Here is a 13,844-nt window from a genome sequence, read left to right as displayed (position 1 = left end):
GCTCAGCATATTGGCGGCTGCTACACAATTTCAAATGGCAACTTTATCAAGAATGAAATTAGATATTTTCCCAGCTTCATGTTCACATGTATCTACCATAGTTTTTCTTCATGGATCTGGTATGTATTTGAGGCTAGTGACTGAAAAACAGACTATTGTAAAGTTTTAGTTTAACATTGGTACTAGGAGTGGTACGTTATGGCAGTGCCAGTGGAGTGAGTGAGAACTGAGATAGTGGTCCCACATCATTTATATTCTTGCAATGTGATGCAGAACCGTATTATCAGGTATGGTTTGTCACAAAACCAGTTGGAAACCACTCCTAGTACCAATGAGGTCCAACATTACATGTATGGACCTCATAGGCGACATCAGTAGTATTTTTGGTTAGAAATCTCTGAGAACAGGATATTTAGGCAATTATATCACAAGTACAAGCTCTATTCCTTTCTCTTATTTAAATTATAATTTTATAGTGTAAATGCATCGTTAGCAACAACAAAAAATGAAAGAAATGAAGGGGAACTTACATTTTCACGGCTTTTTCCTGATTTTCTGGGCAGCTGCTCTTCTCTTCTGACTCGCGATCGAAGCTGATATGAAGATCACGTGATTCGCGTTCTCGTCAGCTGATCGGTTGGTTATTCTTTTCGTCAGACGTTAATAATATATATTTTATAATGCTAGCATTCATCGCTAATTTAGGTGAAAGAGATTGAAGTTAAACAGCGCCAGGTCGGAATCATAATTATTTTGGAAGAGTGTATTTATACACTCGATCTCATACCTGACGTAGACGGCGCTATTCAACAAATGCACAATCTTCAATATAAAAAATAAAACAGAAAGAACGCCTTGAACACAGGCCAAAATGCCTAACGATTTATCCGCGGCATTAACAACTATCGTAAAGGGCGCTCCATTTATCAATAAAGATGGACGCTAAGCTGTCTATGGCGACAAAATTTGCCGCAAATATTTACGAAGAATTGTGAGAAATGGTCTGAAAATGCAACAAAAGAACCGGTGAGTACCGATTAAACATTATTAAAGTTATAAATAGATTATACATACCTTGTAGATTTAGTTTTTAAGGTGATATTAGTGCTTAGTTCTAAGCTAGGGAGGCCCAAACGCGCGTGAGTGGAGTCCCAGTTTATTAGCACGGGTAAGTATTGGGGTGTCGCCTAGAGTGTTGGAAACATGCTTGTGTGATGTGATGGAACTCATACTCATAGCCCAAACAAAATGCATTTGAATGAATGCAGAATGCAGTGTTTTGTTTTAAATCTGAGGGTGGTTCCAAACTTTTGGCCCCTTGCCATTTGACCTGAATAATTGGCAGAAAGAAAAATAAAAAGGAACCATTTTCTGAAACAAAAGGACGGGAGATTTTTTGTGAATTCATATTTAATGATGATCCAGTTATGTCTTATGAGGAAATCTATATGGGGCCTGTATCTGATCTGAATAATTTTGTCTTTAATTTTATTGTCTCGCCCACCAGAGGTGAAGGCGCGAGACTAAGTATAAATGGATCCAAAGGCAAATGTCGTCCGTCCATCCGTCGTCCGTCTGTCACAAACATTATGACACATAACTCTGCAACCGTCACTTTTCAACCAAACTTGGATGGTAAATGTACTTAGGGGTACTTAGGGGGTCTGCATGTAATGCTGCAGTTGGAGCTGGTCACATGCTAAGGTCAAAGGTCATTTTAAGGTCAACGTTAAAGTTTATGTGCAAGTCTCTCTTATTATGACACATATAACTCTGCAACCGTAAGTCACTTTTCACCCAAACTTGGGTTGTAGATGTACTTAGGAGACCTAGCTAGCTGCCTGTCATGGTGCAGTCAGAGGTCACATGGTAAGGTCAAAGGTCAGTCAACGTTAAAGTTTACATGCAAGGCTCTCTTATGACACATAACTCAGCAACCGTAATTCATTTTTCACCCAAACTTGGGTTGTATATATACTTAGGAGACCTGCATATCATGGCGCAGTCAGAGGTCACATGGTAAGGTCAAAGGTCATTTTGAGGTCAACATTAAAGTTTACGTGCAACGGTGCAAGACTTATGACAAACGTTATTCCATCCCAGTTATTTTACAATGAACTTTTGATGCAATTCTGTTGCGTTCCCTCGCAAATCACAATATTTCTGGTTACTTTCACAAATGGGCGAGACACAACATCGCTTATGGCTTGTTTTCTTTTTCATCCTTGGAATTGAACATATAGGAGACACGTCAGAAGGATTGCGGGAATGGCTTTTCAGTATACTCAGGAAAAGGTTTTGTTTACCACATTCAAAGATCATCTTCCCTTCTGCTCCGTCGCGGTAAGAATCGTTAAATTCTTTCGAGTTTTCATTTGTTTAACTTGTGATCAATAGCTTGACTCTAAAACCTGGGTAGGCTGGAAAGGAAATCTTAAAATTTCTGTTGAGCATATATGATTTAATTTCGGTTTTGTTACTTACCCTATGTCAGAAAAAATCACAGCTCATTCGTCAGTAGGCATAGAGCTTTACTGTATCTTAGTATAAGACCAGGTGATGTACTGTTTAATAAAGCTGTTCATAATTTAAGAGGGACTTTAAGATCGACTGGTGATCGACCCTTCCGCGCTGAATAATCACCAATGAACATTTAATGGTGAATATCATTGAACACAAGAAAAGATCACCTGTCACTCTTAAAGTCGCTCTTAACTTACGAACAGCTTTATGAAACAGCCAGGTACCTGTTTCATGAAGACTTTCAGTTTGCTATGTTTTAAAGAGTCTTAAAGAGCTGAAAGTATTTAAATATTTACATATTTATCTATTAAATGTAACTATTAACAGTTGACTATATATATTAACTTTTCATCATATTAACTTCTATGGAAACCTTGATTGTGATTGGCTGCTTGTTTCCATGGAAGTTGCCCTCATGACAAAGTTACCACAAGCTTAAACTCTGTATAAAAAAGGGCCTCAGAAAAAAATCAGAATATCAATATACAATAACAATAAAAATAATTTCCTTTCCAAAGACCTTACACGCCGATGAATGGGGCTCCTAGTACGGTATGGTTTGACCGTAAGCGTATAGCACCAATCGAACCTGAAGACTTGGAAAGCATTGATCCCATGTGTGAAGAGATTGGCAAGGTTATACAGCTCGAGGTGGACCAAGGAATTCCAAGGAATAAAATCATAGTTGGTCAGTATGAAAACAATGATTGGTATAATGTGGGTGCGTCGTGGTCTAGTGTTTCTGACTCTCACCTTCAAACAGAGGGTCGTGGGTTCAAATCCTAGCCATGGCGTGTTTTCCTTCAGCAAGAAATTTATCCACACTGTGCTGCACTCGACCCAGGTAAGGTGAATGGGTACCCGGCAGGATGAATTCCTTGAATGCATGAGCGCTGAAAGGCAGCTCGAGCTAAAGCCGAGGTAAGAATAATAATAAAAATACACCTCGGAATAGATGGCACTCTACAGAATGCCTATTATCATTATTATAATCAAGGAGGTTTAAATTGAGATAGAGTAACAGCAAACAAAATCCCTTTGAACCACGTCCGAAGCCGCCAGCAGAAAGTATGTCAGGCACTATGCTTAATCTTCCGAGCAATAGGTAGACAAAATATTCCCCGCATGACTCCATACCCAAAGGTCATCTATAGGGAAGTATGATTTTGTGATTAAAATTACTGTTTTGCTGCATCTTGGTCTGGTTATTTTTTGGGGGGCATGCAAAAAGATGTGATGCAATATTTACTGAAATATGACTCAAGTTTGCTTGACTGGGCATGTATGGGGCACTAATCTGGCAGATAAAATCATGAACAGCCATATTCTAACAACCACATTTTAATTTTTAATTTGTTGGGAGCAATTGGAACATTGCTAAATTCTAGTTTCTATAAGGGTCAATTTCTTCACTAATAAAAGGTTACTTGATGCAATCTGGTCAAATATCTTAGCACAATGTGGATTTGGAATTAGTGTTTTATCATGAGTTCTAATTCCAGTTTGTTTATTGATATAAAAAATGGAAAAATCAATATGATTGATTATTTCAAAAAACCAGTCCTCAGATTTCCCCATGAAACCGGTGGCTTAGAACGGCGGACATCAAAGGCACCATTACTGTGACCGTACTCTCTTTTTTTCTTAGAAAGGAATAGCTGCTTGAATAAATTTGTTGCTTGTGAGAACTTAAGAAATAAAACCTTTTTAGCATAATAATTTTTGTTGTTTTCTAGTTCTGTAGGACATATGATAAGTTATTAGGCTCTTGAATTGTGATTCTCTCAGCTCATGAAGTAAAATAAGAATGGAGGAAAATGGGGGTTGACAGTAAATGGTTGAACATACCAAACGTTTATTGTTTTAAATGGAATTGTCCCGAAGAAGGGAGGTGACCCCTAAGGCTAGGTATGTATACATTGATAGAATAATTTTCTTTTGAGATAGAAGGTACCTATCCAATTAAACAAGTTTCTCTATTAAAGTTTATCTAGTTTTCAACTTCCTACAATTACAAGGCAAAAATTTTGACAGCAAGTTTGCTAATTTTTAATTTCGTTTGTGTACAATTATAAAATTGTTATCACTTAAATGAAAATTTATTTTGTTTTCAGTGCCGTGTGATGACTTATCAGGCCAAAGTATTTGTAACTTTCACAAGTTATAGAATGAAAGTTATTCGACTATTCTATCCTTATCTTTTTTACAGGTGGATTTTCAATGGGAGGATGCCTGGCCTTGCATGTGGCATATCGGTTCCAACAAGAAATTGCAGGGGTTTTTGCTCTCTCATCTTTTTTGAATGACAATTCTAAAGTTTACCAGGTATGCACCATACATTTTATATTAAGGAAATTTGTTATTTTTAAAATATTTTTATCATGAATATGATATCCACACCTTTACTAGGACATATACGTACGTTGCTTTCTTGAAATGTTGACTATCATATCCCCATTTTCATTAATGACACTATTTTGTTCTATAACTCATATATCTGAAATCTAGTTTTATATCTTCTTTATTGCTCTCAAACTTATTCTCCCCGATCTGATATTCTTGACACTTTACACAAATTGGTTGAAGGTTGTCACAAAGAAAGTGATTATTATCTTTCATAATTATTCAAAAAATTATTCCTGGAATCCTGTAGTTTGAAGTTTTGTAAATTGTGGAAACCATTTCTTGCAATTGATTATCAAGACATAATAAAGGCAAACAAGTTTATTCAATCCATGACATCATTTTGAATCAGAATGTAAACTTTATTTAATATATGTCAGAAAGAAAAAAAATATGTACATCAAGTATTTAATATCTCAATACATTTTAATGAACTACTTTTTGACTGTTTTGTTTCATCAAATTTACTCTCTCTATTCATTAGTTTGGGAGAATGTAACATGTACAACAAGGGTGCAAGTAGAAAAAATGACAAAATAACAACAAACTTTGAGTAAATTGGACAAACACTAAAAATGAATGTAAATACCACTAATGCTATGGAGATCCTCCCATTGGCAACACAAACAAGATCTGTGATGTCACACATGCACAACCATGGCTGTACGCAGCGGTTGGGCAGGGGGAGTTGCCCCCCAGAAATTCAAAAAATATATATTTTTTGATATTTTTTAACTGAAAATTTTCACAAAATTCACCAAAAGTACGCACAAAATCTTTCAATTTCACTTGAAAAAAATGCAAAAGAGCCCAAATGACGAGCTGGGTCGCTTTGCTTCCTTGCTTTTTCTGAAAAGTTTACGCTTCCTGCCTACCCCCCCCCCCCCCAGTAAAAAAATTATGTGTATGGCTATGTGTACAACTCTCCACTTTGGATACTGCAAATATACCCCAAAACCTCCTCTTTGCTCATTCTTCTGATATGACAAACTATTCATTCATGATTATATGTGAAACCTATATATATTATATGTCCTCTTATAAAAAAAGAACAGATCTGTATCCTTGATAGACCCACTAGACGAAATTGAATATTTAAGTGAAATATGTACTAATGGGGAAGTTACATGTTTGACATCACAAAATTTGTCCACATTGCCTAGGAGGGTATAGCTTTAGTGATGTCATTATTTAAATGCTCATAACTTTGTTAGTATTCAGTTAATCCACCTCAAACTTTAATTGATCTGTTTCTTTGATTTCCCTCTTTTATATTTTTTGACTGGTTTTAAGGGTTTCATTTCTCCTTTGAATTTATATAATTCTTGTATTTAACACCAGTGACTACAGTTGCATACTTTTTAGATACGCACATTCATGTTTGTAGCAAAGTTACATGTTTTAATATCACTATTGTTTTTAAACAGTCTAAACTTCCTTATTTTGTCAGATTTTTCTCTGTATGTTCAAATTAAATTGTTGTTGGGATGGACTTTGCCTATAAGGTTCAAAGAAGAGATAATAGCAGAATTTTGAAACTTGAATGTTCTGGAAAAATAGCTTGTTATATACTTTGAAAACAAACCACAGTGTCAAGCACAATTCAACACAACTTTGACATGGCCTTTAATCATTTGTATTGGAAAAGTTAATGAAAGGGAATTAATATGAAAGGTTAATGAACTGTACTCATAGGAGTTATGATTTCTCTTTTTAATATATAAAAAATATCACTGCAAACTTGTTTTGAGATGAGAATAATAATATTTGGTTTTATTTTAGGATCTTGCATCATCAAATTGCCGTAGACCTCCCCTATTCCAATGCCATGGAAAGGTTGATCCGTTGGTCCTCTATAAATGGGGTGAAACTACCAAAGACTTGTTAACAAAGGCTGGAGTCACATGTCAGTTCCATAGTTATCCAAGACTCTATCATGAGATGAATAAAGATGAACTTGATAAACTACAAGCATGGTTTGACGAGACATTTACATCATCATCATGAAATCAGATAATTTGTTTTCTTTCATTTTTTAAGTGAAAACCTATTTCAATATATAAACTGGGTTCCAATAGAAACTTATCAAACTTCACAAGTGCACTACACAAATTCCATTCAGTCAAAATGAACACAATTTTGGTACAGGCTAGCTTCAATAATCTTTACTAAGCACGTGTCAATAATTAAGAGATTGGTTTAATCACAAAGAGGCTGTTGCCCCTCAAATCAATTGGTTCCGGAATCAAAAGTCACAAAATGGCAAAAGAAAGACAAACTAGAAATGCTCGGCGGGTCGCGCGGCCGAGCACATGTATCCCCCGAACCCACCGCATCATTGCGATATATAGAGCTCGCACAGAAATTTGACAAATAAATACAATTACCATGGCAACGATGTCTTTGCCCACACCAAATCAATAGATGGCTTTGCTTTACTATAATGGACCTTCATGTTAAATTTGAAGATGATCGGAGAACATGAGCGCTCACAAGGAAATTTCTGTGGCGGCGGCGGGAAGAGGCCAAATCCATAGTATCTTCCGAACTCTGTTCGGGGGATACAATGAAAATTAGATGGGATGAAACAAGCTTACCAGTTTATTAATGTTCACAGTATGACCATCGGCATGTTAAATTGATTGCCTCAATAAATAAGAAGTTACAGGAAGTTAAAATTAACATTTTAAACACACCTATTGAGGTCAAAGAAGCATAATGTATGAATGGACTCGATAGCAGTCATGACCATTTGGTTTAATCCCATCTCATTTTTATTGGTCTTTCTTTTGCCATATTGTGACTTTGGATTCCAGCACCAATTGATTTGCGGGGCTCGAGCCTCTTTGTTATGAAAACAATCTTTTGATTATTGACATGTGCTTAGTAAAGATTATTGAAGCTAGCTTGAGACAATTTTTTTTTCATTTTGACTGAGTAAAATTTTTGTAGTGCGCTTGTGAAGTTTGTTAAGATTCTTTTGGAACCCAGTTTAGATTATATTTTCAAACATCAGGTTTTTTTTTTCTACATCAGACCGATATTTATGATGATCTAATTCAATTGTCATGTGTTCAAAGATATAGTTGAATACTTGGTTAATTTGAATCTACATTATAATTGCTTGGAATCATTGCTTTCTTCAATAATTTTTTTTTTGGTGCCGGGGGAGGGGGGATTGGGGTATGATCATTTTTGGTATCCAGCGAGTAAAATATGATTGCATTAAAAATAATTACAACATTTTCGAGCAGAAGACATTTTCAGCTTACTAGTCATTTATCAATGAGAAAGTAAGAATCAAACATAACTTTCTAAACTGTTCAAATGATATGTCTTGAGCTTGGCGATGTCCAGTCATCAGTTGTTTGAAGGAAGGATAAAAAGCAATGTGTCTATAGATGATATATTGAATCTAAGTGCAATAGACTTATAATCCTTGTTTTGTGCAGACAAAATCAGCTATAAAGAAAACACATTGTAGAAAATTGGTCCTGATAATCAATTCTAATTTGCCTATCCATCTGCCAATTACTGTTTATTTTTATTTTTTACTGATACCACACTTTTATTACCGCTTTTCAAATGACTTGTTCTTTTCTCTTTCACAAAGCTTCAATATATCTGTCTTAATTTTCATATTTTATACCACCAATCATTTTTCGAAAGATTTTTTTTAATTTGCTATTATTTACTTTAAAATGTGGGATAAAATGAAGAGGATTTCAAAAATGAAAATACATTTTAAAATCTCTAAAAGGTATTAAATATTAATAAATCAAGGTAAACAAATATATGATCAAATGGATGAGCAAAGTTAATTTGCATTTTTCTTCTATTGTTTTAACTGATGAAATATATAACATAATTTTTACTTATAACTGATTAAAAAGACATATTACAGACTGACAGGTATAGGAATATAAGTTGTTATGCAATATAAAGAGTTTACTATACAAGTTGATTTGTAATAAATATATGTGGAGAAGAGTGATCAAAATGATAGCACATGAAGGGATGATGTACATGTATGCTTTAATCTGCAATTAATCTGCTTAAAAACAATTGTGGCAAAAATAGACAGTAGTGATTATATCACATTTTATATCGCAATTATTATGTTGATTTGGGTAAAATATTGTGCTTTTTATGAAAGAGTAATGACAATATTCTATTAAGTGTATTTTACACTTTTATTAAGTGTATTTTACACTTAAACAGTATGATCCATTTATGTTTGGAGTCTGAAAGGCATTAAAATGGTTTTGAAAAAAAACCACAATATGTATTTTGAAAATGCATTTGGGTAAAATATTGTGCTTTTTATGAAAGAGTAATGACAATATTCTATTAAAGTGGAAGTTCACCCTGACAAAACCTGTTCACCCTGACGTCATATGCGAGCAGCATTCCTACATAGCGAATGGTAAAAAATCAATGAAATGTCATTTTCTCAGAAAATTGAAAATGGTTTTCACTGTACCTTTTGTATATCAACAGACAAATCATTTCACGCCCGATCATGAATAGAAAACAAAATTAAGTCATTAGGAACCATACAAAATTTGAAATTCATGCATTTTATATTACATAACACATGGGGCAGCTGCTTGTTTATGACGTCACAAATCCAAAACTTTGAACTCTAATAACTTTCTTACTCTTTAACAGATTTTCCTCAAACCTTCACCAATATTTTTTACTATTTTTTTCTGCTATTTTTACAACAAAGTTTTCTTCAGGGTGAACTTCCCCTTTAAGTGCATTTTACACTTTTATTACTTGTATTTTACACTTAAACAGTATGATCCATTTATGTTTATAGTCTGAAAGGCATTAAAATGGTTTTGAAAAAAACCCCACAATTTGTATTTTGAAATTGCATTCTGTGGAAGTTTAGCAAAAGTTGTATTTATTGGCTTTTGGTAGCTTGGCTGAATGTAAGCTTTTATGAACCCCATTGTAACCAAAATGGGAATAGAAGGGAAATGATGCCGAGGGGAGCATTTTGTTTAGTTTTTGGTCAGTGATTATCACCGGCAGTTGTTATAAGCTACTGGAAAAAATCCTTGCATCTGAATGGCTGAGAAAGAATTGATCGGTGCAAATCATGACATAATGCTCTATGCAACACTCCCCCAATGAAATATGTACCAAAGATGGCTTAGACACTATTGGTAATGGTCAAGTCCAACCCGACAAATCGTAAATGGAGAAATATAAACATAAGGCTTGAATGTTCATCTAAATTCAATTTCCATATGAAAGTTATGACATTTTCAGTTTTAGCTTAGGCATAGATATACACAACATGGAAATGATGGCATATAATCACTATTTCTTAAATTGTATTACACTGTAAAATATTTCAATTTTTCCTCCAATGATTATAATGTAACGACTGATTATTCATGGATCATGTGTAATCTCAATATTTAATTCATTAAACCAAAAATAAATAATTAAATACATAAGAAATAGTGATTGCATGACATCTTGGGGGAGGAGAGGTCACTGACAATGGACAACATCCGCGACAAAGAAAACACAGATTTTTTTGTGGGTAGGCGTAGAATGCGAAGTGTCAAAAACGCCAAAAGATGAGAAAAATAATTGAATGAGAGTGATTGAGACTGGACAGCTAACACAGAAAAACTTTTTATCCGATGAATATGTTGACGAGCGCTTGATCGCATAATCGATTCTTGCATAGACTGTTTTATCAGTGTTTTCCCGTAGGTGCGGAACGCGAATGGAGTGTAAAAAGGGGAAAAATATTAAATGAAATCCCCGTTGAGAGTGCAAATCTGGGATATATGCACAAAATCTGTGTTTAGTGTCTTAAGGCATGCCCTTGAATCCTTGCAATGTTTAGAGTACTTTCTTGGAAAATATTTGCAGATGTCCCATTTTTAAAAGCAGTGACCCCCCCCCCCCCCGAATGATCTGACCCTTCATCTGAATAAATATTGGATTCAATTTATTGAAATTCAATTTGCATTTAGGCTAGATCGTTGATAATTTGTTCAGGTCGAGGACTTTTCGCACTCAATGTTTCCTAAATTCCTGCTTTCCTCTCTATACACACATACAACAATCTTACTATCATAATTTTTTTTGTTGTCTTTTCTACCTGGCAATCATCTACACATACACATTTACAAGTCTATATTTTTATTCTTATATTTTTATTATTAACATCATCGTGGAAAATTTCTTTTGTCACTGTCTCTAAGTCATTCTTTATGATAATACACAGTTTATACAAATTTCCACACTGGATAATAAAATGAAATTAAATTTGAATTGAATATCAGTTTTCTGAAAATAAGCGAAACTTTAAAACTGTATAACTTTTATTGTTTTTCTCACATCTAATCTAGCTAAAATTTAAGTGTGATGTTTAATTTTTCTTTATTTGTTCAAATGAACTTTTTGCTGGGATGGACTTGTCCTATAAGGTACATTACATTCATGTTATTTGCAATCCTGTATCATGTGAATAAATGTAGCTGACTAGCAGATGCTAAAAAACACACAGCAATAAATAAAGGCCAAGCAAAAGTGAACTTGCATATGAATTTATTCATAATAAACAGTTCTTATATGACATAAATGTATCAAGAGAAACTGTCGCTTTTAACTTCCAATAAAGCGTTAGTACCAATCAACTGACTCTTTAATAGTATTATCTAGTGACATATGTACAGTTTGCTCATTTATTTTAGATGAATATTGGCCAACAGTAATTACAATTTTAAAAGCCATGATTGTGTGTTGAGATACTCACAAATTGTTGAAGGTTTTGAGAAATTGAATTTATCTATTCTGGTAGGTTTTTTTTTGTTCGTAATAATGTATGACTTGGGTTGCAAGAGGAAAAGACTATTATAAAGCTTATTTATATATTTACATCAATAAAACTTTATTATCCACATATATATAGTCAGTAAATGACACTGCACTAAATATGAATAAAAAGCTCTGAATAAAAGTCAATACTTTGATACAATAAAAATATCATTTATGAATTGCCATGATTTCATTTCGATTGGTATCCTTCAGTTGACTCTAATTATAAAGAATCAAACTGATCGCTTGAAAGCCCTCTATTTATTTTCACAAGATCATTTCCAGCAAGTGACCGATTCCAGCACACTATAAATGTAAATTGAAATTCACTTTGGCAAATTTGAAAATGAATGAAAATGTAGCCATTTAAGTTTGCAGACAAAATCCTTACCCAGACCTGACATAATAAATTACAAAATTGGCAGTAATTATTTAATGGAGGTTTAATGGAAAGCACTTTGCTAATGTTCATAAGGTACATGTATTGACGTAAGTCTTAACCTACGTGAGACTCTGTAGAGCCAATATTAAAAAAAATAACATTCAATCTTTTGCTGTTTGAACAAATAAAAACATTGACTGATACAAAGCTCTAGAGTTCATTTATTGAGATTTATCATTCATATTTTACTTTCAATTTTCTTCAGGGTAGTTTGTAGTACCATTAGACAATTGCTATAATGAAAAATATACTCTGTAAAATTGGATATTTCATTTCTTCTAAATACTTTGGTTTGCTTTCAAGGAGGAAACATCAAGTGTTTATTGCTTTATTTGATCTGGACGGAACTGCTAAGACGACATCTTCACACAGTTCACTGTACGAGACATGCACTTTACACAATCACAAAGATCTACACGCCGTTTTCAATTAAACTTCTACATTCACATAAAGACATTTATACTCACACCTAACTCTATGCAATTTGCATAAGCACGATGAATAATTTTCATATTATTCCAATTGTTATCATTATTATTTACACATACTTTATGAACGCTTATTAGAAAGCACATTCTAGAATAAACACAACACCACAGGTGTCAATATATGACAAATGTATTCCTTTGTTTCAAAGTGTATCACATTAGAGCCATGCAGACGATCAAGCTTACTGTTCTGATTGTTAGCAATGCAATTCTACATGTATTCCTCGTTAAAAAGACTTTGATTTATGGTATCTATCAACCTACAATTAATAAAGATCCACAAGATAATAAGATGCTATTGCAATCAATGAATGAGTCAAGACGTTTCAAACAGCATTCATGTTCCATTGCACACAGCATAAGAAAGACATTATTAATGACTTAAAAATGGTTGCTATCTTAAATTTACCATTTGAAAGTATGAAATCACATGTGAGAATTAATTTATATTTACTTTGGGCAAATACAGACTACTGACACTATGAGGGTGATGGGGATAAATATTGATCAGATATAAGATGGACTTAAGTGAAGCAAACTGGCAACAATGAGTATGGTGGTATTGTATCATGAATTCATATTACAATGTGAATCTTTCTTATTAGAAACGATCTCAGCAGCTTGTAAAATCTTTCTTGTTAGAAATGATCTCAGCAGCTTGGAAGAAAGGATACATGTCTCACTCTTGAAAGTTACCAATCAAGTAAGTGTCAAATATTGGATTCTAGTAGCCATAAAGAGAGATTCAAAATGGCTTTATGGCTTTTTATTGATTTTGTTCATGTCCATTCTTCGAAGGAGGGGGTAACTTGAAATAAATTTGCTTTGAACGCGGATTTTAAAATCATGTGATTTCATGACATAAAAAAAGCCTGTTTATACGTAGTGTGAAGAGTGATTTATGCCAAGCATTGGCCAAGAAATGATTTGATTTCTTTACTTTGAAGCAGGTTTGTGCAATGAAGAAAGGGACGATAATGAATGGGAACCTACATCTTAAGGCAGTGAGATTGGTTGGAATAGTTGATCTTGTGGAGGTATATACTGATAAGATGTCTGTACAGAACACAGAGCACACATTCCACAGGTCACCAAATATATACTCTCTCTTTCACCTAGTCACAAAACAAACATTG

At 33.9% G+C, this 13,844-nt stretch overlaps 2 protein-coding genes across 3 annotated transcripts in view; one reads left to right on the top strand and one right to left on the bottom strand.

Moving 5' to 3' along the window:
- LOC129264218 (lysophospholipase-like protein 1) lies at positions 1 to 9,791 on the top strand. Its single transcript, XM_054902073.2, has 5 exons — positions 1 to 119; positions 2,244 to 2,343; positions 3,042 to 3,211; positions 4,733 to 4,848; positions 6,709 to 9,791. The coding sequence occupies exons 1-5, from the start codon at positions 35 to 37 to the stop codon at positions 6,931 to 6,933; spliced, it is 696 nt and encodes a 231-aa protein (XP_054758048.2). The 5' UTR covers positions 1 to 34; the 3' UTR covers positions 6,934 to 9,791.
- LOC129264416 (sodium- and chloride-dependent GABA transporter 2-like) overlaps positions 5,266 to 13,844 on the bottom strand; it is a 73,081-nt gene continuing 64,502 nt past the window's right edge. For both annotated transcript variants that reach the window (XM_064102683.1, XM_064102682.1), the window contains 2 exons: positions 13,702 to 13,823; positions 5,266 to 6,857 (listed from right to left, as the gene is read on the bottom strand). In XM_064102683.1, coding sequence (XP_063958753.1) covers positions 13,705 to 13,823 — 119 coding nt within the window. In that variant the 3' untranslated portion in view covers positions 5,266 to 6,857; positions 13,702 to 13,704. The remainder of the gene's footprint in view (positions 6,858 to 13,701; positions 13,824 to 13,844) is intronic.

Source organism: Lytechinus pictus, chromosome 7 (assembly GCF_037042905.1).
Source record: "Lytechinus pictus isolate F3 Inbred chromosome 7, Lp3.0, whole genome shotgun sequence".
Classification (NCBI taxonomy): Eukaryota; Metazoa; Echinodermata; class Echinoidea; order Temnopleuroida; family Toxopneustidae; genus Lytechinus; species Lytechinus pictus.
Note: the sequence above shows the minus strand (reverse complement) of the source record. Positions and strands in the feature narration are given on the sequence as shown.

What these genes read in the sequence shown, in the direction of transcription:
- LOC129264218 (XM_054902073.2), top strand. Translation starts at nt 35, where the DNA reads ATGGCAACTTTATCAAGAATGAAATTAGATATTTTCCCAGCTTCATGT. An exon ending in AGTTTTTCTTCATGGATCTG is followed by an intron (nt 120 to 2,243) that starts GTATGTATTTGA and finishes TTGAACATATAG; the next exon opens with GAGACACGTCAGAAGGATTG. An exon ending in ACAATTCTAAAGTTTACCAG is followed by an intron (nt 4,849 to 6,708) that starts GTATGCACCATA and finishes GTTTTATTTTAG; the next exon opens with GATCTTGCATCATCAAATTG.